The 27952-nt window shown below is 44.1% G+C and overlaps 1 protein-coding gene across 1 annotated transcript in view; it reads right to left on the bottom strand.

Moving 5' to 3' along the window:
- LOC309547666 (amine oxidase [flavin-containing] A-like) overlaps positions 1–27952 on the bottom strand; it is a 223767-nt gene that overhangs the window by 32570 nt on the left and 163245 nt on the right. Inside the window, exons 12-13 of the mRNA XM_082247561.1 lie at positions 16245–16342; positions 14555–14666 (exon numbers count right to left, since the gene is read on the bottom strand). Of these exons, the coding sequence (XP_082103687.1) occupies positions 14555–14666; positions 16245–16342 (210 nt within the window). The remainder of the gene's footprint in view (positions 1–14554; positions 14667–16244; positions 16343–27952) is intronic.

Raw genomic sequence — 27952 nt, 5'->3', positions numbered from 1 at the left:
ATTCAGTAGTAGGTTATTACTAAAAACAGGGTAGTGCATTTTTAATAAAAATTAAACATGTGCAGAATAGAAAAATGTGTTGTTTCTTACATATTTGTTATGTTACTAATTTTGTTTCATAATTTGTTTAGTGTGGTTTCAGAATTCGTTACATTTAGATTTGTTTCTGTTAAATTTCATTTTGTTTATTCAATTTCTAATGATTTCCAAATTTTCAGAATGATTCAAAATCAAGATCGGTTGAAAAATGATCGAACGATTCGAATTCTGTTTGAAGGATAGCAGGGGCCAGGGAAGCCGGCCGCCACGTCCTTAACCACAGATGAGTCATCAGCTGTCAGCGGGCTTCCCCACTGACAGCTGAAATGTAAACAAAAGAATGCTGGCAATAGAAAATTCCCCAAAAAAACATTGTGGAGTCCCCTCAATCCTTACCAGGCCCTTCAGGTCTGGTATTGAGTCTAAGGGGAACCCCATTCCAAAATCTATACCCTTATTCAAGCATGCAGCCCGGCAGGCCAGGAAAAGGGGGTCACATGCACTCAACATGAAGGGAATGCTTTGGGATGGGGGGCTCTGCCCTCCCACCTCAAAGCACCTTGTCCCCATGTTGATGGGGACAAGGGTCTCTTCCTGAAAACCCTGAGCTGTGGTTGTGGGTGATCTGTGGGCGGGGGCCTAATCGGAATCTGGAAGCCCCTATTAACAAGGGGGCCCCCAGATCCTGCCCCCCCCCATGTGAATGAGTATGGAGACATAGTACCCCTACTTATTCACCAAAAATGTGCAAAATGTGAATAAAGACAGTAAATTAGTTTTTGACAAGTCCTTTATTAAAAAATAAAAAACAATGTCCCCTGATGTAGATCCATCTCATGCCGCCCGCAGCACTGCCGAACCCGAAAAAAAAAAAAAACCTCTGACCTTGTCAAATGCCTCCCGTGGACTGCCTCTGACATTTCCTAAATAGCTGAGGGGGAATTCGTTAGAAGACAAATAAATAAAACAAATTTTAACGAATTTTTGAAATTCGCTACTATTTAATTCGGAGATAAGGATGTATAACCAAAAATTCATCCAAATGTATATTCTGATCTAAATGAATTGCACATGTCTAATAAAATGCACTACCCTATTGTCAGTGAAATATACTACTAAATTCTATCTCTTTTTAAATAGGCTGCAAATATTCAATGTTGTATTTTATTCTTTGGTATATACAAGATGCAGACATAACTTGCAATGCATGGCAAGAAGAGCTGCGCTGTTATAAATTGGTATGAAATTGTTACAAATTAAATCACTTTCCCATTTTTTCTTTTTTTAATTTATAGCTGCCTGGGGTTTGCTTTAAAATTGATTTTTAGTCTTTTTTTTATTAGTATTATTATTATTTTGCAGCATATGCAAGTTTGTAAGATATGTCTATTTTTTTCTGTTACTTTTCAATAAAACGGAAAATTCCTATCATACTTACCGTAATTTTCCTTTCCTGGTGGTCTCCATGGCAGCCTACGTGTGGGTTAACCCCGCCTCCTCTCCAATGGTATAGGACCCCCCTCTATAAATTTCAGCTTGCAGGCACAGCCAGTGTTCCATATCTTAGCCGAATCCAAGAGCAGAGGGTGGGAACTCCGGCTGCCATGGAGACCACCAGGAAAGGAAAATTACGGTAAGTATGATAGGAATTTTCCGTTTTCCTGGCAGTCTCCATGGCAGCCTACGTGTGGGAAATAACTAGCCCAAACCACACGGGTGGGAATGTTTCAAATCAAATTTTACTTCAAATTATTAGCAGACAAAACAGTCAAGCCAAAATTAACTGAAGATAAGGAGGCTGGCTCCACACAATAATGTGTCATGAACGTATTTACAGAAGACCATGAAGCTGCTCTGCAGACTACTTCTGGTGCAACATGATGTGAAGCCGCCCAGGACGTTGAGATGCTTCTCGTCGAGTGGGCTGTCACCGCCTCCGGAGGAGCCAAACCCTCTACACAGTAAGCTCGCTGAATGGCAGACACAATCCAGGCCGCAATGGACCTTGACGAGGCCCGTTTCCCTCTATTCTTGCCTGAGAAAAGGACGAAGAGATTATCCGATTGTCTGAAAGAAGACGTTGACTGGAGATATTCCATAAGAGTTTTCCCTACATCCAAGGGATGAGGTTCATTATCCTCTGAAGAACGAAAGGTAGGAAGTACAATCTCCTGGTTCTCATGAAAAACCGATGATACCTTCGGATTGGAATTGAGCATCGGAATTAGGACTACTCGGTCCGGGAAAAACGTGAGAAAAGGTTCTTTATATCCAAGAGAACTGATCTCAGAAACTCTTTTAGCTGAAGTGATTGCTACTAAAAAGGCTGTTTTAATGGTAAGATCTTTAATGGAGTCCGACAAACTAGATCTTGAAAGGACGTTAAGGACAAGGGGAAGGTCCCATTTTGGGAACCTTGGCTTCCTCTGAGGTCTGAGTCTGACCGCACCTTTGAAGAATTGTTGTATGAGTATATGCTTGGCCCAGGAGAACCCTGAGAACACCGATAAGGCTGATATTTGCACCCTGAGAGTCCCAACTGATAGGGACTTATCCAGACCTGCTTGAAGGAACTTCAGGACTTCTTGAACTCCGAAATTCAGGGAATGATTTCCCTCCGGGTACGTGAATTCCAAGAATCTAGACCAGACTCTACAGTAAACTCTGTTCGTGCTAGGTCTCCTAGAGTTCATTAAAGTAGGGATTGCCCCAGGAGGGCATCCGAGTGACTCCAACCTCTCCCTCTCAAGAACCAGACCGTTAACCTGAGCAAGGCGGGGCAGGGGTGTAATGTTGTTCCCTGCGAGAGAAGGTCTGGTTTGATGGGCAGGGGAATCGGGCTCCGATAGCTGAGTTGCAGGAGAAGTGGGAACCAGGGCCTGTTCGGCCAGTGAGGGGCTACCATGACGATCTCCACATCTTCCGCTTGGAGTCTCTGAAGAAATCTGAGGATGATGGGAAATGGGGGAAAAGCATATGCCCTGCTGAATTCCCATCTGTCGGTCAGAGCATCCGTTCCGCATGCTTGGTGACACTTGCTGCGTGTGAAGTACCGGACTAGCTTGTGGTTGCATGGAGATGCAAACAGGTCTACTTCTGGTGAGACCCCTAGGGACAGAATCCACTTGAATGAGTCTATGTGGAGAGACCACTCGTTGTGATTCAACTGAACTCCGGAAAGGAAATCTGCCTGAACATTCTGTGGCCCCGGAATATAGGCCGCCGAGATGTTGGACAGATGGGCTTGGGCCCATGTCATGATTGGGTCTACTTCTTGAAGAAGGGAGAGACTCCTGGTACTGCCCTGTCTTTTCACATAAGCCACTGCCGTGGTGTTGTCCATTCGAAGAAGTACGGATTTGCCTTCTATTAGATGATGGAAAGCTTGAAGAGCTAGAAAAGCCGCACGAAGCTCCAGGACGTTGGAAACCGGGGAGTGGGCTTGCGGGGGCCATTTCCCTTGAGCCACCTCTGTCATGCAATGGGCTCCCCAGCCAGAGTTGCTGGCGTCGGTTGTAATGATGACCCATGTGATGGGGACTAGAGAATGGCAATTGAGCAGGTTCTTGCGTTGGAGCCACCAAAATAAGCTGCTCCTCATGCTGTGGGAAATAAAGATATGCTGATCGTGATCTTCCGGATTCCACTGCCGAAGGAAGCCCCTCTGAAAGGGCCGCATTCGCCACAGTGCCCACTTGACCATAGGGGCCGTCGAGACCATTGTGCCGATGATCTTGAGACACTGGGATGCCGTCAGAAAAGAGGATGAGAGGGCTGGAAGGATCCTCTCCCGAACCACCGGGATTTTCTCTAGAGGCAGAGAAAGTGTATTCTGAACGGTGTTGAATTGAGCCCCTAGATAGACCAGATGTTGAGAGGGCTCCAGATGACTTTTTTGAAGATTCAACAACCATCCGAACTCCATGAGAGTTGTAGTGACCAGGTCCCTGTGGAACAAAAGTTGATCCCGGTCTTGTGACAACAGTAGAAGATCGTCCAAGTAGTGATGTAGACGTACACCCTTTGTTCTGATTAGAGCCACCACAGCTAGAAGGACCTTGGAAAACACCCTTGGGGATGTGGACAGGCCAAAAGGAAGGCAGATGAACTGGAAGTGTTGATGTTCTACCGCGAAACGAAGGTACTTGTGGAAGTTTACTGCTATAGGCACATGGAAATACGCGTCTTTGAGATCTATTGACACTAGCCAGTCTCCTGGAAGTACTGCTTTCTGGATAGTAGATAAGGTTTCCATTTTGAACTTTTCGTTCTTGATGAACCTGTTGAGATAGGTGAGATCTATCACAGGGCGCCAGGATCCATTCTTCTTCTGTACTAGAAAGAGGGGCGAGTACACGCCTTGGAATCTTTCCTGCACGGGCACCGGAATTATTGCGCCCTGAGCTACCAAAGTGCTTACATAGTCGAGCAACACGTTTCTTTTCTCGTCCTGAGAAGGCAAGCGAGTGGGAATAAATCTGGACACGGGATCTGTTGAGAAAGTCCATGTGTGTCCTGTGGACACTGTCCTGATGGTCCAGAAGTCTGAGATTGAGGCCGCCCAGACACGCTGAAAGTGGAGCAGGCGTGCCCCCACCTGGCATGTCTGAACGGGCCCAATCTCAAAAGGACTTCGAGGTTTCTTGACCGGAAGGTGCTGAGCCTCTGACCGGCTTACGAGAGGATGCTTGGCTGCTCTTCCAATTTCTCCTGTAATCTCGCCCAGGCCTATATGAGCGGGCATCCTTTGATCGCTCTGCAAACTGCTTTCTTGGTTGCTGCCTCTTAGGGCCAAAGAGGCGCCTATCTTGGGGAAGGAGACCTGACTTTCCACCCGTCACTTTAGTAATTGCATTATCCAATTTGTTTCCAAATAAAGAGGAACCTTCAAAAGGGATTTTGCACCAAGCCTGTTTAGAGGCTGGGTCTGCCAGCCAGGGACGCAACCACAGGGCCCGTTTGGCTGTGACAGAAGCCAACATGGATCTGGATAAGAGACGTAACACATCAATGGATGCTTCTCCAAGAAACACAGAAGCTAACTTCAGTTCCTGAACAGGAGAGTTCTCTACTGCATCTTCAGACACACTTCTTAATTTTAGTTCAACATCAGAAACCCAGGTTTCCATGGCCTTAGACATGGCTGCTAGTGCTAGCACAGGTTTACAAGCCGCACCGGCTGTGACATAAATTCTTTTTAAATCCAAGTCCATCTTCCTATCCAGAGGGTCTTTAAAGGACACCGCATTATCCAGCGGGAGTGTAACGTGTTTAGCCAGTCTGGAAACTGCAGCATCAACCAGAGGAGCTGATTCCAGGTGACTGACTTCTTCCGATTTAAAAGGATACAACTTGGACAGTTTGGAGGATAAGGAGGTCTTGCTGTCCCCTTTACTCCACTCTTCTAGGATGACATCCTTCAATTCTGACAGGAGCGGAAAGTTTAGCCGCTCTTTCCCCAAATGTTTGAAAAACCTTCTCTGTTTTACCTGTGGGGTACTGGGATCTTCCCATTTCAGAGCCTCTTTGACTGCTCTTATGAGAGGTGCAACAAGGGCAAAATCAAAACCCCCAACTGCACCTTCCTCTTCTTCCGAATCGCTCTCTGAGGATTTCCCGGAAGTGAAGCTTGGCTGAGAGGGACCTTGCTCTTCAGGAGCATCAGCAGGAGAGCTGGGAGTAGCAGATCCAGGTGTGGGACTAGCATTCCACTCCCTCATGGATTGTTGGACAATCCGTTTCACCAGGGATTCCAATCTCTGATCTTCAGACTCTCTTTCACCAGCTGCACGAGCGAAACAGGGCTCGCAAAGGGACTTGTCCTCCGGGACATGCGCCCCACAACCCCAACAGGCTCTCTGGGCCGTATGGCTACTGTGGCGGTGTGTGCGGTGTCTGGAGGAGGAATGTGAGCGTCTCCTCTCATGTCTGCTCCCTGATGGAGACTCACGGCGTCTTGACCTTGAAGATGATTCTCTTCGTGGCCTGACAGGGTCTCTTTCTTGACCAGACCTGGAGGAGCTGGGAGAAAGAGAAATCCAGGGAGACACAGGATTTAGCCATGAATCATGAGCCAGCATCCCTCCCTTCATATCCCTCTAAATGTACCAGCACTCACCTGTTGTGAGAGGGCTGGCCACAAGAGGGCGGTGAAGCAGGATCCATGTTTCAGGCAAAACCACAAACTCACTAGGAAGTAGAGCATACAGGGATCACTACAAAGCAATAAGGAACATTCAGGTGTTGTCCTAATATGCATCCAACCGCTCTCCCCCCCCCCCCTGCATACCACAAAAAGGTATGCAGCATCCGGTCCCCACATACCTGGTAAACAAACGGACAAGGTACCGGGAAGACGTCGCTATGCCCACAGTGCATTCCCAAATGCTCTGGAGCTGACAGGCGTTTAAATTTTCGCGCCAGGATGACGTCAGCGATGGCCGGCCGTGATCGCAAGTGCGCATGCGCGGACCAGGCCTCGCTTCCGATCGCGGCGAAGTGCGCATGCGCAGGCAGCGAGCGGAGCTCCATTACCACACAGCGCATGCGTCCGCCGGACTGAGCGGAGGGGAAGCAGGAAGGAGATGGCTGGAACGCACGGAGCGTTCCAGCCGCCATTGGGCCACCAGGGATAGCAAAGAAAGATAGTTTGGAGACAAACAAACATAACAAAAACACTGCCATGGAGGAGACAAATCTTCAGACCCTGTCAGGATATCCGTCGGCCATCCGAAGCACCGCACAGTTATCAGCCAAAGGGGATTTTGAAATGTCACTCACCCGCCCGTGGCTGGGCCCTGGACATAGACACCGACTTTTCATTCTGAGGTAAGCCGACCAAATTCCAACAGGAAATAATCCAAATAGTTGATCCTTGGAGGAGGACAAAAAAGGAACACTGGCTGTGCCTGCAAGCTGAAATTTATAGAGGGGGGTCCTATACCATTGGAGAGGAGGCGGGGTTAACCCACACGTAGGCTGCCATGGAGACTGCCAGGAAAAGTTATTTTCCGATACTGGATTGTTTTTTTTTTTTTTTAAATTCATCATCATTTAAATTCATGATATCAATTAAAAAGTTGAATAATATAAGTATTAGTACTGCTGTTAATTAAAGTGGATAGCAAGTCAAAATCAGGTACTTGTATTAATTGCATTTAAAAATAAATGTAAGGGCTAATGTTGATGGGCGTTCTTTTCAAATGCTGCAACTGCTATTTAAAGTAGCTGTAAACCTCAGATATAAAAAATGAATAAAGCAAATCATTGTATATGTCATCATTGTCTCTCCCCAAAGCACTTAGTGGGATTTCTCTCTGCTGCCCCTGTCCTCTATTATCCGCATAAGTCACTTCTTGGACTCCAAGAGATATTTGATGACCAGGTGGAGAGCTTCAGCACACAGCCTGTGATGGACATCTACAGCTGTGCATGTTCTCCCTGTACTGTGAAAAGAGGGGTGTGTCCCTTCCTTCCAATCAGGGCTCAGAGCTCTCCTCGCTGAGCTCTTTAGTGTGAGACTTCAACTCCCCACCCCTAATTTTCAGAACTGAGAGATGCTCTGTAAAATGTCTGTTTTGGAAGACTGCAGAGAAGACATAATAAACAGGTACCACTTATGTAGGAGAATGCTTGCATATCTGTGTATCATCTGATTCCAGTCTATATGGAAGTGTCTCCAACCACTTTAAATGTAACTGCATACATTTGAATTGCAAATAAAGATAAGCAAAGGCTATTTTTGACCTGCTTTGCATATAGGCAATAGGACATTGGATTGGATAAATGTTGCCAGGCTGAGGAGTCTCGATTTCAGCTGCGACATTCAGATGGTAGAGTCAGAATTTGGCGTAAAACACATTAAAGCATGGATCCATCCTGCCTTGTATCAACGGTTCAGGCTGGTGGTGAAATGGTGTGGGAGATATTTTCCTGGCACACTTTGGGCCCTCATTAGCAATTTAGCATCATTTAAACGCCACAGCCTACCTGAGAATTTTTGCTTATCATGTCCATCCCTTTATGACTACAGTGTCCCCATCTTCTGATGGCTACTTCCAGCAGAATAATGCACCATGTCACAAAGTTCAAATCCTCTCAAACTGGTTTCTTGAATATTACAATGAGTTCACTGTACTCCAATGGCCTCCACAGTCACCAGATCTCAATCCAATAGAGCATCTTTGGAATCTGGTGGAATGGGAGATTCACATCATGGATGTGCTGCCGAAAATTCTGCAGCAACTGCATGATGCTATCATGTCAGTATGGACCAAAATATAAACATTTTTAGCTGAATGTGAAAGGAGTTTGTTACCAGTGATAGGACAATAGAAGCAGGGTTTAAATGTAATGGAATGTAGACACTGAAATGCTTGCACCCAAGAAAGACCTAGAGGTTGAATGTGCCTGACAGCAGGTGCCGACATTTCCTACAATACACGGCCAGTGTTTCTCCTCCTTCTGGACAGCTCACTTGCTTCTTTGTAACCCCTGTTTTTCCTGCTCTACAACTAATTAGTTCTTATGTGTTACCAAGGATGTGAGTGAGCACTGAATTATGGGACAGGTAGTCCCCAAGTGAAACTAGACAGTATAGGTGGAACTGAACTGAAATCAAAAGAAAAACTAAGCTTTTTAACCACTTTAGCCATGGAGGATTTGGCTGCTCAATGACCAGGCCCTATTTTGCGATTCGGCACTGCGTGATTTTAACGGACAATTGTGCAGTTGTGGGACACTGTACCCAAATGAAATTGACGTCCTTTTTTTCCCACAAACAGAGATTTCTTTTGATGGTATTTGATCACCTCTGCGATTTTTATTTTTTGCACTATAAACAAAGAGCGACAATTTTGAAAAAATAACAATATTTTTCAAATTTTTTTTAAAAATTCTCCAAAAAAAATGTTAAAATCAAGATTTTTTAAAATTTTAGGTCAATTTGTTTTCTGCTACATATTTTTGGTTAAAAAAAATCGCAATAAACGTATTTTGATTGGTTTGCGCAAAAGTTATTACGTTTACTAACTACGAGAAAGATTTATGTAATTTTTATTGTTTTTTTTTTTAACTAGTAATGGCGGCGATCTGGGATTTTTTTTTTTTGCGGGACTGCAACATTGCGGTGGACAGATCGGACCCCTGACTGGCATTTTTGACACTTTTGGGGGTACCAGTGACATAACTACAGTAATCAGTGCTATAAATATGCACTGTTACTGTAAAAATGACACTGGAAGGGAAGGGGTTAACTTTATTGGTGATCAAGGGGTTAAGTGTGTCCCTAGGGACGTGATTTTAGCTGTTAGGGGGTGTGGCTAGTGAAGTAACCATAGAGACATGCGATCCTATATAGCAGGATCGCATAGCCTCTGTGCTTACTTCAGGGAAAATGACAGACGGCTGTGTTTACATCAGCCGTCTGTCTTTCTCCCTCTCCTGCGAGAGATCACGAGTGGCCGGCGGCCATCGGAGCCGCCAGTCACATGCGCTGGCTCCCCAGGGAACAAGCGGGGGCGGGAGCGCGCCGCCGGCGGTGCACGCTTGCCCCCTACAGTCTCATGGGCGAGCGACGTAGATCTACGTCACTTTGCCTGTAAGCAGCACAGTGCCGCAGTAAATCTACATTAGGCGGGGCGGAAGTGGTTAAGATTTAGGTTACCGAAAATTCAAACTACTGCTCCAGGTCACCACTGCAGCTAAACAGACGATAGCAAAAGCTTGGAAAACCCCCTCCCTTAAGGCCCGTACACACGATCAGATTATGGAACGATCTTGCGCCCGATTTTTTCCCCACTGCGTCCTATTGACAGAAAGGTTTCGCACTTGAACTTTGTTATAACATTGTAATGTCTGACATTTATTTATGCTGTTATACTCTCATCTGTATTCATCATCATATTTGCCTGGATGAGCTCTTTCTTGCAAGTTTTATGTCTCAAAACTGACACATTTTTTGTTGTTCTTGGTTAACAATAAAATACTTGAACAAGAAAAAAAAAGCTTTAACTGGTCTGATGTTAGTCTAGGCCTCGTTCATATGGGGCGTACTACAGCATATAGGCATGTGAGGATGTGTTTACCTGCACGGGGTTGCACAGGCAGTCCTATTGATATCAACTGGGATGCAGCGGCTGCACAAACACAGCCACTGTTCCCAATTTGAAATCTGTGTCAGGCAAGCCCTGAACGCAGACATTGTGTGTTTAGGGACATGCATCCGAACCCATAGGGATGTCAAATTGGGAGCAGTGGCTGTGTCAGTGCAACTGCTGTATTCCAATATTATTATTTATACTTATGTTTAAAATCTAATCTACCTAGCCTCTTTCGCCTCCAGTCTGCTACTCACGGACACGTGGAGACTGACCCATCCAATCGACAGAGAATTTACATTCTTTTCGCATCCCCACAACTCCCTTTCCCGCATAGATTATATATTTGCTAATGACCCCATGCTCCCCTTTACTTCACGCACTTCCATTCATGACATCGCGATCTCGGACCACGCCCCTGTGACAGTAGACGTTTCCTTCAATCCCCGCTCCCCGGGGGAGAAAACGTGGAGGTTCCCCTCTTATCTTTCTAAAGACAAAAACATCGGCCCTACCCTCCACAACACGTGGAAGGACTTCCTGGCGCACAACTCTTCCCCTGACTGCTCCCCGACCCTCCTCTGGGAGACAGGCAAAGCTGTTTTACGAGGACGCGTCCTGTCCTATGCCTCGGCCTACAAAAAACGAGTGAATGCGGAGTACCAGACCGCTAGCAAGAGCCTTCGGGAGGCTCAAGCAACACTTAACCGCTCCAATACCCCTCAACACAGGGAGGATTAGAAATTGGCAAAATTGCGCTTTGACCAGTGGACGGAGGCACAGGAGAGTCTGCACACCTCTTTTCGAAATTGGCAATTCTATAGGTTTGGGAACAAACCTGGAAAACTTTTGGCCTCCCTATGCAAACCCCCCTTCACTCCTACTAATATCACTGCACTCAGAAACAAGCAGGGTTCTGTGGTGGAATCCCCCTCTGAAATAGTGGAGGTCCTTGAGCGTTACTATAGCTCGCTCTATGGCCCGGACCCTATTGATGAGGCTAAGGCAGTGGAACTAATAGACACAGCACATCTACCTTCAGTAGCAGAGGAACACCTCGCTTTTCTAAATGCACCCATCACAGTTGATGAAATCCTTTCCACCATTAAACAACTCCCCCCTAATAAAGCCCCTGGCCCGGATGGTTACACCTCCGATTTTTACAAACTTATGGCCCCTGACATAGCACCTACCCTCTGTGGAGTCTTTAACTATATACTCCAGGGCCACCCCTATCTCCCCACGGGTTTCCAGGCTCACATTAAGCTTATCCCGAAGAAGGGCAAAGACCCTTTAGATCCTGGCATTTCCCTTCTCAACCTGGACTCCAAACTGCTTTCCAAGATCATGGCCAATCGACTGGCATCCTTCCTCCCCACCATCATCCACCCAGCCCAAGCGGGCTTCACCCAGGGGCGGTCAGCCACCTCGAACATTCGGAAGGTACTCGTGGCGCTGGAAGTTGCCCGCAATGATCCCGCCAGGAACTGTGCCATAATTACCCTCGATGCTGAAAAGGCATTCGATAATGTCAGCTTCACATGGTTAGACATGGTCCTGAAGAGATTTGGCTTTTCTGGCCCCTTTCTTCATTTGATCCAGGCCATGTATGCCTCCCCTTCAGCACAGGTCCTGGCGGCGGGTCATTCCTCGCGACCCTTTCGTCTGTTCAAGGGTACTAGACAGGGCTGCCCATTGTCCCCTCTCCTTTTTAATTTGGCTGTCGAACCCCTTTCCAGGACACTCACTTCTCATCCCCAGTTGCGGGGGATACGGGTGGGAGACGCGGAACTCCGATCCGCGCTTTTTGCGGACGATGTTCTGGTCTTCACCTCGGACCCCCCTCACGACCTCCCGATCATCCAATCAATATTTGAGTCATTTCGCCTCTGCTCGGGCATGCGCATCAATTTTTCCAAAAGTGAGGTTCTCCCTCTCAATGTCCCGCGGACGCCCCATTGGGCCTCCGCGTCCCCGTTACCTCTGGCCAAGACCCACATCACTTACCTGGGAATTAAAATTGGTCCCCACCCCTCCTCTATGTACCGTTTAAACTTCACCCCTGTCATAGATAAATTGGTGGCAGATCTCCAACATTGGAACTCTCTCCCCATTTCCTTTTTTGGCCGTTGCCATCTCTTCCGGATGGCCGGTTTCCCCAAACTCCTGTACCCGATGCAGACAATCCCTCTCCTATTGAAACATGCAGATATACAAAGACTCCAAAAGGCCCTCGCCTCCTTTCTATGGAAGGGACGCCGGCCTCGCATAGCACTTCCCTAGCTGTTCCTCGCCAAAAGGGAGGGAGGGATCGATCTATGCTTTGGTGTTCGGCTTCCTGGATACACAACTGGACTCAGTACCTCCTCGAATGAGAACTCCCCTGACTCAATTCAAACCATGGCTTTCCTCCTGCTACATGATTGCCCGCAGGGCTATACTCAAGCACTGGATGGACACATTTCCTCCCACTATCTCTGAAATCAGGGCTGATGTCATGGCATTATGGAAACTAGAACATAAGGACCTTGCCAATCACCCCCACCGACATTCATCCAGATTCAGGAAAAAATGGATAGGCCCCCTCTCTATCTTTGGACTCCCCCCTGCTTCAGGAGACCTGAGTTGACCACCCGATCTCATGTTTGTCACCGAACTGCCCGATACCATTCCGCCTAAATGATGATGACTCCTGACTGGTTACCTATTACTACTAGTTATAAGATACCGTTTGATGTTTCTTTAATCTCTTTACTCTGTGACTCCATACGACACACCGCAGTACTATATGCCGTTGGTTAAGTTGATGTATGCATTTATGTTCCTGTTACCCCCCCCCCCCCCCACCTCACCCTTGTCTTCCCGTGCCTCCTTCCCCCCCCCCCCCCGTCCTCATTCACTATATGGCCAGTAGGTCCCTTCGGGGACGTCCCAATGATACTTATAGTCTCCTACATAACAAAAAAAAAAGAAACTTGAGGCTTGTCGCCTTCCTTGACTTATTGGTTGTGTGCTCATTTTATGCGTTTATTTGTTACGTTGAATGCTTTGACTACTGCACTGTTGTTTGCTGTGTAAAATGACAAAGCCTCAATAAAATGTTGTTTAAAAAAAAAAAAATCTAATCTAATTATTAGGTTTCTTTTCTGTTGTAAATAGTCCACCTGGGATCTCAAAGGGGTCTTTGAGAAAGCTAATGATACAGCGAAATGCGTCAGCCCCGTCCCATTCTGGCTGTGACTATAGAGTTTGCTTGTAATATTTACTATATAAGTTATGTGATGACAAGACCATGTCTCGGTCTCATCCATTTTAATGGTTCCATGCTTTTATTGTTAATTGTTCAATAAAATTAGTGTATTTTTTGTTCATAATGTGTTGACTTTATTGATGTTCAGGCTCACCTAATTAGTAACCCTTTTCACCATCCCATACTATTTTATTGGTGTGGATGAGGCCCTGCCATTTCATTATGGTTGGACCTTGCCATACTTGTATTTTATTTGTTGAACCTTTCGGGATTTTAGGGTTATCTAACTACGTGGTTTAGGTTATCCAACGATCATACATATGAGTTTTTAGGGACATGCATCCGCACCCATAGGGATGTCAAATTGGGAAAAGTGGCTGTGTCAGTGCAACTACTGCATTCCAATTATTGATGTCAAGTGGGACGCAGCGGCTGCACAAACACAACCACTGCTCCCAATTTGAAATCTGTGTCGGGCAAGCCCTGAACGCAGACATTGTGTGTTTAGGGACATGCATCCGCACCCATAGGGATGTCAAATTGGGAGCAGTGGCTGTGTCCGTGCAACTGCTCTATTCCAATTATTAATGTCAACTGGGACGCAGTGGCTTCACAAACACAGCCACTGCTTCCAATTTGAAATCTGTGTTGGGGCAAGCCTCGAACGCAGACAGTGTGGGTTTAGGGACATGCATCCGTACCCATAGGGATGTCAAATTGGGAGCAGTGGCTGTGTCCGTGCAGCTGCTGTATTCCAATTATTGATATCAACTGGGACGCAGCGGCTGCACACACAGCCACTGCTCCCAATTTGAAATCTGTGTTGTATGCACCCGCACCCATTTCAAATTGGGAGCAGTGGCTATGTCCGTGCAACTGCTGCATTCCAATTGATCACAACAGTACTGCCTGCAGAGGTATGATCAGAAATCCTGTGCATCCCTGTGTGGGTAAACATGGCCCGCATGGGTGTATGCTGTAGTATGCCCTGTGTGAAAGAGGCTTTACAACTGACCCCTTTTGGATAATTGGCAATCTACTGCTGTACATTTTCTCGGGAAGAGTTTAATTCTACTTTAAGCAAACAAAATGGAAAAATACAGGCATATGGATGCTAGTTTCTTAATGCTATGCACATTCAGAGTTATGAGGGAGAAATGTTTTATACCTCTCTTGCTGCTCTCTCGCCAGCCTGCACTGCACCTTCCATATATCCACTCCATTGTGTGGCAGTTTCAGTGCCAGCAAAGTAAATCTTCCCAACAGGCTGTCGAATGACACTTTAGAGATAGGACAAAATGTAATTAATAATTTTTATGTAGTTATGCAGCATTAACACCTTCTATAGTGCTTGGCTATGAAGTGTGACAGATAAGTAGATCACAAGACTGGCTGATAGGAATTGCACATTCTTTCAGGATGTAACATTTTTTTTTTACAAAAAAGTATTTTGTCCTTCCATCAACTTACTTAAAGCATAACTCCACTTTAATTGGAAAAAGGAAATAGCAAAAAAAAAAATAATAATAATAATTTAGCAACTACAATTGCGACACAAATCATACTTTAACTGACTATTATTAAAATACCTTTCCTGCTACGTACTATAGGTTTTTTCCATTCAATCCAGCGGGTTAAACGAAAAAAAAAAAAAAAAAACTGACAGCTCAGGTCGGAGCCCCTGTGCGAAGTTAGTACAGCGATCTTCCCTGCTGAGCTGTTGTGTTCTGACATGGGGACACCCCCCCCCAGCCAGAACACTGCCATTGACTGAGAGCGTTGCGGTCGGCTGCTGGGTTTTCCAGCATGCTCTTCCGACAGACCAACACACACATGGGCCGAATGTCAATGCTTTTTTTTTAAACTGGCAATTGTCTACTGACATTCCGCCCGTGTGTACCCGGCTTAACATAAGTAAGATTTTGGTCACCCTCCACAACAAAAGTGTCATTTTTGGTTACTTACATCCAAACAGAAATCTAAAGGGATGCAGACCCTGCCACTTTCCTCATTAGAACCCTGCACTTGCAGCAGCTTATTGATATTTAAAAACATTTGTATTCAGTTTACACATGGACACAGAGAAACAAACAGCTATTTCCTCAGAATAACAAAAGGTAGGAATCTGCAACACAGTTTGTTCAAATCCTTGCAATGTACATAGATCACCCAGAGGGGAATGTTTTTTTCTCATGTAAAGTGGAGTTACTCTTTAAACAAGTTCATAAAACTATTATAGTTTGGATTATTGGTACAATAGTCAAATAATACCAAAGTAATAACTTATTACATACCTAAGGACTTCCTATTTTAAATTCTTGCCCTTCCAACTTACTCTGCTAATGTCTGTCTCAGTAACAACAGTTTAAATCAGCATTCAGTAGGGGCACAACAATTTTTTTCCTAAGCATTTTCCCATAACGTATGATTACAATAAAATGTTATTTAAATGACAAACTTTAAACAGAAATATTCTTGGGGACATACCTGCCCATTTATGAGTAGCCTATGTCTTAGCCACAATTGGTGGGCAAACGTAACACTTGTTACTAACACTTTGCATTATTAACAGAATGGTCCTCATGTAAAAGTAATTTGAATGCTAGTTGGGGATTAATTTAGGGATCCTTAAAATTAACAAAAAAAACTACAAACAATGTTTTTGATTCTCCAGCAAAAATTACCTTATTGGAAGGTTCTGTCAAATAATAAGTAAAAAGTGTCTTTTATCAAATGATAAATTTCCCCTTAGTTTTATCTGTATTAACCTTGCCTTCTGCCATCACAAAGAATTCATGAGAAATACCCTCTGTTCTATTATGTATATAGAGAATATATTTGCTGTCACTTTACTGTACCTTCCATACTGAGTCATTACACCGGGAGGGAAAAAGGCTGTGTAACATCCACCAGAGTACTGTTCTTCACCCCAGTTCTTCTCTTCGTAATGCACAGGCTGTTGGTAAAATAAATCGTCATATAAATACATAGACACAGTATACCAATACAATTTATAAATACATTGTCAGGATCTGCCGAAGCAGAAAAATGCAGTTGTGTTTTGTTACTAGGTAGCTTACCATAATTACACAATGTATAATATAAGTAGCAATAATCACCTTTCGCTGCCCAAGTAATAATTCAGGAAAGGTCCTGGACCAGATATGTCATTGTTAGTGGTGCAATAATATCACATACAGAGTGATTACCTTATCAGTCTAAACCTAGCTGCAGCAGGGAAGGGGCATCTGTTATAAGGTAACCTTCCATAAAGTAATGTTCATGTGTCCAGGGAGCCTTTCTGAAACATCCTAGCTGCCACTGCTGTAACTTGTCCTAAAAGTGTATTTAACCACTTTCAGACTGGAGGATTTGGCTGCTCAATGACCAGGCACTATTTTGCGCAGTCGTGCGACGCTGTACCCAAACTGAATTGACCTCCTTTTTTTTCCCACAAATATAGCTTTCTTTTGGTGGTATTTGATCACCTGTGCCATTTTTATTTTTTGCGCTATAAACAAAAAAACAGCAACAATTTTTTTTTAAAAAAAAAACAATATTTTTCACATTCTTTTAGATAAAATTCTCAAAAAAAATGTAAAAAATCTAAATTTTTTTAACATTTTAAGCCAATTTGTTTTCTGCTACATATTTTTGGTAAAAAAAAAAATCGCAATAAGCGTATTTTGATTGGTTTGCGCAAAAGGTATTGCGTTTTACTAACTACGGGAAAGATTTATGTCATTTGTATTGTTTTTTTTTACTAGTAATGGCGGCGATCTGCGATTTTTTGCGGGACTGCGACATTGCAGCAGTCAGATTGGACCCCTAACTGACATTTTTGACACTTTTGGGGGTACCAGTGACATTACTACAGTAATCAGTGCTAAAAATATGCACTGTTACTGTAAAAATGACACTGGCAGGGAAGGGGTTAACAGTACTGGTGATCAAGGGGTTAAATGTGACCCTAGGGGCGTGATTCTAACTGTGGGGGTGTGGCTTGTGAAGTCATCATAGAGACATGTGATCCTATATAGCAGGATCACATGACATCTGTGATCACTTCAGGGAGAAGTACGGACGGCTGTGTTTACATCAGCCGTCTGTCCTTCTCTGTCAGCGGCAGGAGATCGCGAGTGGCCAGCGGCCATCGGAGTCGCCTGTCACACGCACTGGCTTCCCCGCTGAGGAGCGGGGGCGGGAATGCGCCTCCGGCGGCACGGGATCGCCCCATAGCTCTTCCCAGGCGAGTGCCGTACATGTACGGCACTTTGCCTGGGAGAGCCAGCCTGCCGCAGTACATCTGCGGCCGCTGGATGTGAAGTGGTTAAAACAGGAATAAAAATGTCCTCCAATAAGGCGGCTACATTTGTTTTCTTGTTTTGACCATCATTTTTTTGGTGGCTCTGCCAGCAACACACTTCTTGCCCTGGGGATGACAACATTCACTTACCGTACTGTTTAGGGCAACAAAAGCAGAACAGGACAAATTAAACCTTCCACCTACTCTTCTTCATAACCTAGATAGGCAGGGTTCTGTGGTCCTCAAAAAAAAAGTAACCAATAACAATACAACACAGCCAAAGAGAAAATAAGAGAAGGTCATTGTTGCTGAATGCAACCCGTAAGAAGCTGCGTTTCATCACACATCACATAACCTTACCCCTTAATAAAGTCATGTGACCAGTAATGAAACCCGTTGGGCCGGGGCCTATCGACATGAGCATGCACACACAAGAAGGCTGTATCCAGTTTGTTGGTTGTCATTACAATATCCAAGTGATCCTCAAGGGGGCTGCACACCCTATATGTGCTATGCATGCTATCTAAGTGAACCAGAGCTAGTGCACTGAAAAATGGGAGTTTTTACTTTCATGTTTTTTATTTAAGTGTTTTTAAATGATTCAGCATTATGTCAGTTTTTTAACTCCTTTATGAGCACCATCGCTAAAGATTGCCGTAGAACACAGGGGATATGCCAATCCATATAAACGGCCAGGACGTTTCTGAATGTGCTTCAGAAGGAGGGAGATCGTGCGGCAATGTGCACGCGCAGATGCGGGATCTCGGTGTGCCTGTGTCCCCAGGACATAGCGCAACACCGCTTGGCAGGAGGGCTCTGTGATTGGCCCTCCTGATCACATGATGGCTGTGTCCAATCACAACGGTCATGTAATGTCAATACAGCCAATGTAATGGTGTTTGGCTCTGCTTCTCTTCACACAGTGAGGAAAAGGAAAGTGAATCTGTGCTGACAGCTGGGGATCAGTGAGTAATAAGCTGTTTTACTGCTTTTTACTCACTGATCAGCCAGCTAGCGTCCCCAACACGGTGAAAACACCTGTCACACATCTATCCCAGTACAATAATCTGTTACAGTGAACATCTGCTGCATCTGTCCGTGATCATCCGCTGCATCTGTCGTGATCATCCGTCTCATCTCTCCGTGATAATCCACCGCATCTGTCCATGATAATCTGCCCCATCTGTCCATGATAATCTGCCCCATCTGTCCGTGATAATCTGCCACATCTGTTCGTGATCTGCCACATCTGTCCATGATCATCTGCCCCATCTGCTTGTGATAATCTGTCATTGATAATCTACCACATCTGTCATTGATAATCTGCCACATCTGTCTGTAATCATTTGCCACACCTGTCTGTAACCATCTGCTACATCTGTCTGTGATAATCTGCCACATCTGTCCATGATCATCTGGCACACATCATCAGACACATCTGCCACACCTGTCTATTTTCATCTGCCACACCTGTCTTTAATCATCTGCCCCATCTGTCCGAGATCACCTGGCGCACATCATCTGCCACATCTGTCTGTGATCATCTGCCACATCTGTCTGTGATCATCTGCTACATCTGTCTGTGATCATCTGCCACATTTGTCTGTGATCATCTGCCACATCTGTCTATGATCATCTGCCACATCTGTCCCAGTCAACATCTTCAAACACAGGGCCTTCAAAATTGTGATAGGTACTCAGGAAATGAAATGTGTAATTTTTTGCCTTTAGAATGCCTGACGGTGCTACTTGGATGCTGGGCCTCTGTATGTGGCCAGGCTGTGGAAAAGTCTCACACATGTGGTATTGCCATACTCAAGAGGAGTAGCAGAATATATTTTGTGGTGTAATTGCAAGTTTATCTATGCCACATGTAAGAAATAACTTGTTAATATGACAATTTTGTGGAAAAAAAAACTTTTTTACCCAAACTATTGTGGGCAAAAAATTGCAACTTCAAAAAACTCACTATGCCTCTTACTAAATACATTGCACTGTCATATTTACAAAAAGGGGTCATTTGGGGGATATTTGTACTGTCCTGACATTTTAGGGCCTCAAGAAATGAGATAAGTAGTCAGTACATCAGGATTGATCCATTTTTAGTGATACTTAGCCTAGCTTGTAGACTCCATAACTTTTACACAAACCTATTTTCATACACTTATCAGGATTTGTTTTAACGAAGACATGTAGCAGAATACCTTCTGGCCTACATTTATGAAGAAATTCGATTTTATTGGATTTCTTTTGAAACAGAATGTAGAAAATATTGTTTTTTTTTTTCAAAACTTTTGCTCTTTGGGCTTATATTGCAAAAAATAAAAAACCCAGTGGTGAATAAACACCACCAAAAGAAAGCTCTATTTGTGTAAACAAAACGATAAAAATTTCATTTGGGTACAGAGTAATTGCCATTCAAAGTGTGAGAGCACTGAAAGCTAAAAATCGGTCTGGGAAGGAAGGGGATGAAAGTGCCCAGTATTGAGGTGGTTAAAGCCCCTTAAAAGGGAAGGTCATATGTGGAGGTGAGCACATAGTTTGGAAGGTGGCGGGTGCTGGAGGTTTTTTGTGCATTCTACACGGAATAATTTCTTTACTATTTTGGATTTTGCATATTATATTCTAAAAAAGTATATACAGCATCATTGGAAGTGTACATCACTGTTTATCACTATCACTTGCATCACAGCAGTGTTTTTTTTTATTTTTTTTTTTAGCATTTATTTGCTTTGTTTGATTTATATACCATATATACTTGAGTATAAGCCGCCTTTTTCAGCATGTTTTTTTATGTTGAAAAAGCCCTCTTCGGCTTATACTCGAGTCACGGTCTCACTTACCTTTTCCCCGGTCAGTGCGCATGCGCCACCGCCACTCGGGAAAGCTCATACACGTTCGGCTATTCCCGGGCAGACGGTGCATGCGCAGTGACGTGTTGGGGCAGGGCGGTGCCATTTTTAAAAGTAAGACGGAAACGTAAGTGAGACTCTTCCGCAGCCCCTGCATCTCCTCACAGCTGTACCATGCCCGCAGCACTGCATCTCTTGTACCATGTCTGTACCATCTCACTGCTGTGCAGTGCCTGAACCATCTCCTGTGCCATGCCTGTACCATCTCCTGTGCCATGCCTGTACCCTCTCCTGCGCCATCTCCTGTACCATGCCCACAGCCCTGCATCTCCTGTACCATGTCCGCAGCCTCTGCACCATGCCTGCAGCCCCTGTTTTGGGTCTCCTGGTGATCCATTTGGGTCCAATACCTGCTGCATTTCCCACCCTAGGCTTATACTCGAGTCAATAAGTTTTCCCAGTTTTTTATGGTAAAATGAGGTGCCTTGGCTTATATTCGGGTCGGCTTATACTTGAGTATATATGGTACTTAGTTTTGTATATCAAAATAATTTTAAGTGTTATATAGGGACTCATATATAGTGTGCTTTCATCATGGCAATTTATTGAGCAACTATAAGGGAACGCTGTACCATCTACTCACTTTATATCACTATCAATTAGAACACTACTAGGTTCACGGCAGCATACCTGTAACAGATCCCCAATACTTGGACCAAGTATTTCTGTCTTAGGTCTCCAGAATCTCACAGGTTGCAGTGACCTGGCCCCTCAATTCCCCCCAAACATCAGCCTGAGCTTGATGAAGGGTAAAACAAAAGACACTTTATTCACCAACTCCCTTCCAATATATACAGTCTCATGAGTTTGATTTCATTATCATATGCAAATGTAATTGTATACAGAACATAGTTACCGTACCTTGGCCTTCTGGAAAGAGATAATAGGTGAATGAGACTGCAACATTGTCATAATTAATTCAACAAACAACAGGCCCAAACATAGCCGAATACACATTCCTAGAAGTGTGAACACACTTCACCAATAAACAGATGAAAGCAGAAGACATAGGCTCTCAGACTGCCCGTCTCCATTTTCAACACACCTTATTATAACTGTCAATACACATCCCCACAGTAGACGTCATTAGCATCTCTTTAGTCTCTCAATGTGTGGAGAAGTCCTCTGCTGCAACAGGTAGCTTTAGGCCTGTAACACTGATCCCAGTCTGAGTCTGTATCTTGGGGTGACATGGATTTGAGTCCAAAGCAACACTACTCCCATGGTCCTCCAGCATATACCCCCACACAGAGGTGCACTCCCCTACAAGCCAGGGCCTGTAGTCCGTGGGAAGGAGGCTGGCCTCCACACTCCTCCAGTAACCCGTGGCGAACGTCCCAGCAAATGGGCATTCGTCACAATACCCTAGCGTAGATATTGGTCATATCACAGTTCTTTATTTCCTTTGCACAATGTGTTTTTGTGCACTTTTGTCAGTATTTTAACTCTTGCTGCAGCACTTAGCAGTAAAAGATGGGAAAAGAGTCCCATATCTATTACTGTATATGCATCCAGACTGCATTACAGAAATAAATAGCAAGGGTTTAATTGGGCATAAGGGAACAGAAAGCCATGATCTGAAAAATGCACAAGGCTGGAGAGGAGTCAAGTTGGTGAACCTGCTACTTTGTCTGCATTGGCTAAGCACAGGTTGACTTTAATCTGATCACATCAAATAAGACACTTCGATAAGACATTTCCCTTTAATGTAGCTATTTCAGGTAGTTTCTCTAAGAAAATAAAATAAAATGTATTTGAACATTTTGAATTATTCCCTTTATCTACAGGGATCACCTTTAATGTATCTATGTAGTAAAAAGAAAGTATTGATTTCCATATTAGTCCAGGAGAAAAGAAAACTGTTTTTTTTTTCCAGCCTGCTGTAACATTTATTTGCAGGGCTTGATGCTTGCATAGATTTCTAACATCATCGATTGCTTCTGAATATAAGACTTGAAGATGTAAATTAACAGTGAAAATGTACTCTACAGCCAGGAATAAATGTCCACAGTCCAAATTAAATACCTAAAAGTTAAAATGCAATAAAATATATGAAATGTATATTGATTCCATGTAAGATTAATTGCATTACACAAGGTAGTATACATGGAGCTGAAAATGGCTGAGACCAAGAAAAAGCATTCAAGGACTTTAATACTCTAATCTGAGTACATCCATTTCCATTATGTAGGATTACAAAACAAGTTACTTGCATCACAATCTACTGTATTTTCGGACTATGAAAAAAAATGAATCATCCAATGTTTATGTCACTGTTTTATTCACAGAAACTGTTTTGTTGATATTTTAGTTAATATGTGCTAATGGGATTGTCATATTATGAAATATTACATTTTTTGTTTAATTCAATAAAAAAAAAAAAAAAGTCAGAATCATGCGGTCTCAGTGCAAACTGTATAAACTACCTAAAGTGTAAGTCCAGGCAAAACCTAACTAACGCTAAACCTGCTCTGTCCCACATTTTAAACCTAATCTATCTAACCCCGTAAAGCAAAAATCACTGTACTTACCTATTCTGCAGCCAATCCGGTCCGATTCCAGCATCAGCTGTCTGTCAGTGGCGGCTTAAGCGTGGAGACGGGTGCAGGAGAGGCATCTGGCAGCGGTGATGTCTCCCATAGTAAGTCTATGGGTGACATCATTTCCCATTCATTTCAGAGCCATTGTCGGTCCTCTCCTGCATACAGCTTTCACCGTTGGAGACCGGACTGGATCGGGTGCAGAAAAGGTAAGTACAGAGATTTTTGCTTTACAGGGTTTGATAGATTAGGTTTAGAATGTGGCACAGAGTAGGTTTAGCATTACTTAGGTTTTGCCTGGACTTCTCCTTTAAACTGGCCATAGATGGATCAAAAATCAGCCGATTCAGCAGAGGACAAAGGACCAGCCGAATTTCGATCCATCTATTGGAGTTCCCACTAGATCTAATGATCTGCTTCTCTTGAATCGGAATGCTGGCAAATTTTCATTCGATCAACCCATGCAGCCAATCGACTGCAGCGCTGATGAGTGTATTCTGACAGTAGAGGAGTCCCCACTGTCAGAATAAAATAGCACAGCAGGGAGGATTACTCCATCCACCTCGCTTGTGTGGATGGGGGATGCCATTTTTTTTTTATCGGCCTTTTCTGTTTAACCACTTAACGCAAACTGACGTATCCCCTGACTTTAGGTGGTTGTACCGGAATGATGCCTCTAGCTAGATGGCATCATTAGAGCCGGCGGTTGGCTTTCCAGAGGTAAAGACCATTGCAGCTCGGAAGCCGCTGGATCGTTACCCCGGCGAGCGAGAGGGGATGACCCCCCCCCTCCTGCGGCTCTGCCCGGGTCTCCCGTCCCACCGGGAGACCCGAGCAACCAGCCGGCGCGTCCATGGCGTCACATTCGGGTTACTCGGCTGCTAAAGGCGGCAGTTTTAAAAAGTGAATGTATTCAAAAATGCAGTTTTCGGCATTTTGAATACATGTAAATGCAGTGGAGGGGTACAGGGTCTTTTAGACCCCTATCCCTCCATAAAGTGTACCTGTCACTGCATATTGCTGTCACAAGGGATGTTTACATTGCTTGTGACAGCAATAAAAGTGATCAGACTTTTTCTTTTTTTTTTTAAAAAAACCTGCGTTAAAATTAACAAAAAAAATAAAATAAATAGGAAAAAATTTTTTTTAGCCGACCCGTCGCCATGAGCTCGTGCACGAAAGAAAACGTATACGGGAAGTCGGGCTGCAAATGAAATTGCTGTTCAAACCACACATGTGCGGTATCGCCGCGATCGCCAGAGCATGAGCAATAATTTTAAAAAAAGAGCTACACTCTAACTCTAAACTGGTAACCATTAAAAAATGTTAAAGCGTCGCCTATGGAGATTTTTATTGACCGTAGCTTGTCGCCATTCCGCGGGTGTGCGCAATTTTAAACCGTAACATGTTGGGTATCTATTTACTCAGCGTGACATCATCTTTCACAATGTATACAAAAATGGGCTAACTTTACTGTTTAGTTTTTTATAAATGCAGTGAAATGTGATTTTTTCGTAATTTTTCCAAAAAAAATGGCGTTTGAAAGACCGCTGCACAAATACCGCGTGACAAAAAATATTGCAATGACCGCCATGTTATTCTCCAGAGTCTTTGCTAAAAATATATATATACAGTGGGTACGGAAAGTATTCAGACCTCCTTAAATTTTTCACTCTTTGTTATATTGCAGCCATTTGCTAAAATCATTTAAGTTCATTCTTCTTCCTCATGAATGTACACATAGCACCCCATACTGACAGAAAAACACAGAATTGTTGACATTGTTGCAGATTTATTAAAAAAGAAAAACTGAAATATCACATGGTCCTAAGTATTCAGACCCTTTGCTGTGACACTCATATATATAACTCAGGTGCTTTCCATTTCTTCTGATCATCCTTGAGATGGTTCTACACCTTCATTTGAGTCCAGCTGTGTTTGATTATACTGTTTGGACTTGATTAGGAAAGCCACACACCTGTCTATATACGACCTTCCAGATCACAATGCATGTCAGAGCAAATGAGAATCATGAGGTCAAAGGAACTGCCTGAAGAGCTCAGAGACAGAATTGTGGCAAGGCACAGATCTGGCCAAGGTTATAAAAAGATTTCTGCTGCACTTAAGGTTCCTAAGCGCACAGTGGCCTCCATAATCTTCAAATGGAAGACGTTTGGGACGACCAGAACCCTTCCTAGAGCTGGCCGTCCGGCCAAACTGAGCTATCGGGGGAGAAGAGCCTTGGTGAGAGAGGTAAAGAAGAACCCAAAGATCACTGTGGCTGAGCTCCAGAGATGCAGTCAGGAGATGGGAGAAAGTTGTAGAAAGTCAACCATCACCGCAGCCCTCCACCAGTCGGGGCTTTATGGCAGAGTGGACCGACGGAAGCCTCTCCTCAGTGTAAGACACATGAATGGAGTTTGCTAAAAAACACCTGAAGGACTCCAAGATGGTGAGAAATAAGATTCTCTGGTCTGATGAGACCAAAATAGAACTTTTTGGCCTTAATTCTAAATGGTATGTGTGGAGAAAACCAGGCACTGCTCATCACCTGTCCAATACAGTCCCAACAGTGAAGCATGGTGGTGGCAGCATCATGCTGTGGGGGTGTTTTTCAGCTGCAGGGACAGGACGACTGGTTGCAATCGAGGGAAAGATGAATGCGGCCAAGTATAGGGATATCCTGGACAAAAACCTTCTCCAGAGTGCTCTGGACCTCAGACTGGGCCGAAGGTTTACCTTCCAACAAGACAATGACCCTAAGCACACAGCTAAAATAACGAAGGAGTGGCTTCACAACAACTCCGTGACTGTTCTTGAATGGCCCAGCCAGAGCCCTGACTTAAACCCAATTGAGCATCTCTGGAGAGACCTAAAAATGGCTGTCCACCAACGTTTACCATCCAACCTGACAGAACTGGAGAGGATCTGCAAGGAGGAATGGCAGAGGATCCCCAAATCCAGGTGTGAAAAACTTGTTGCATCTTTCCCAAAAAGACTCCTGGCTGTATTAGATCAAAAGGGGGCTTCTACTAAATACTGAGCAAAGGGTCTGAATACTTAGGACCATGTGATATTTCAGTTTTTCTTTTTTAATAAATCTGCAACAATGTCAACAATTCTGTGTTTTTCTGTCAGTATGGGGTGCTATGTGTACATTCATGAGGAAGAAGAATGAACTTAAATGATTTTAGCAAATGGCTGCAATATAACAAAGAGTGAAAAATTTAAGGGGGTCTGAATACTTTCCGTACCCACTGTATGTTTGGGGGTTCTAAGTAGTTTTCTAGCAAAAAATACTGATTTTAGCTTGTAAACAAAAAGTGTCAAAAATGGGCTTGGGGCTGAAGTGGTTAAAAAGCCTTGAGCCTAGTACTAGTATTGTTTTTTTTTTTGTTCATCCTGGCAGGGCTGAATGAAAAAAGAAAATGACAGCTTAGGAGGAGCTGCTGTACTAACAATCCGACGTTGGTACAGCAATTTCTCCTGCTGTCCCATTGTGTTCTGACAGGGGGACGGCCTCCCAGCCAGAAGACTCCGGTCAACACTTTACGCCATTGGCTGAAAGTGCTTATCCGGAACTGATCAGCAGACCTTTTTGATCATGCCCTTCGACAGAAGCCGGCTGAATGCAGCAGTGCACCGACTGCAATGCACACGGGCCGAATTTCAGCTGGTTGCTATTGAACCGGCCGATGCCGCCCGGCATTCGGCCTGTGTGTACTAGGCTTTAGTTGTTTAGTAGGCAGCTTTAGTGCCGATTCACAGATATGCGTTGTGAGACATCGCATGTGATTCGCACTGCATTGCTATGCAAATCACATTTGATGTCTGTGCGTTGCGAATTCAGCCATACAGATTGCATGGCTGAATTTGCATCGCATTCGGACCCTTTTTTTGGAATCAGATTGCATGGGTTCACACCTATGGGATCTGATTCCTGTCTGAACTGACAGTTCGCACTGCGATATGCGAACTGAACTGGGGGTGTCGTTAACTTTGTAATGACACTCCCAGCAGTTTGCATAAGGCAGTGTGAACTGCCTTTGCGAGTTGGGTGCGATTCGGGAACCCACAGTGGTATCGCAGGGTTCCTGCATCGCACCAATGTGAACCGCCCCTTAGTTGTTAAGCAGGGAAGTTGCTTCCAGTGTCTAAAAACAATAGGTGTTTCCCTTACTGACAACAACATTGTACATGAAATATTGTGGAAAAAACACAGGATGAAATATGAAAACTTTCTCAAAATTATATTATATAAACAATAAAGTAAACGCACAAAATGAATGTTACTAATTAATGTTTGCTTTTTTTGGAAGTTAGAAGTGAAGGAGGTTTTCAGTGAAACCAAGAGACATGTTTACATGTCCTAACACATATCTAGGAATGATGACGTGTGCCTAGGCTAATAGGCAGTTACGAGTTTGTGCAACACCCACTATCTGGTGCCAAAGAGTCAAGCAGTACTCGGAATAATTTGGTATACTTTGCAAAATGCACTCAACCCATACTCTTAGAACAACGAACCAATTTACTAAAGCAATAAAGAATGTTCGGTTTTAAAACTGAATGTTTACTTAATAGATTTAAATCCTAACTGGACAACATTTGTTTTTAAAGGCCCATGTTTTATCCCATAAAATTGCGGTTTTCACCTTGTATTCATCTGTCTGAAATACGCTGTAGCTGGGTGCTATACAAAGTGGCACTCAAACTTAGGATTGTATGCATTTAGGAACCTATGCCTGGAATGGAGGTATTCTGTGTTTTGGGCATACACTATATTGTAAAAAGTATTGGGACGCCTG

Source organism: Pelophylax lessonae (genome assembly GCF_965119305.1).
Source record: "Pelophylax lessonae genome assembly, chromosome: 2".
NCBI classification, from domain to species: Eukaryota; Metazoa; Chordata; class Amphibia; order Anura; family Ranidae; genus Pelophylax; species Pelophylax lessonae.
This window is presented reverse-complemented; position numbering and strand designations above follow the sequence as displayed.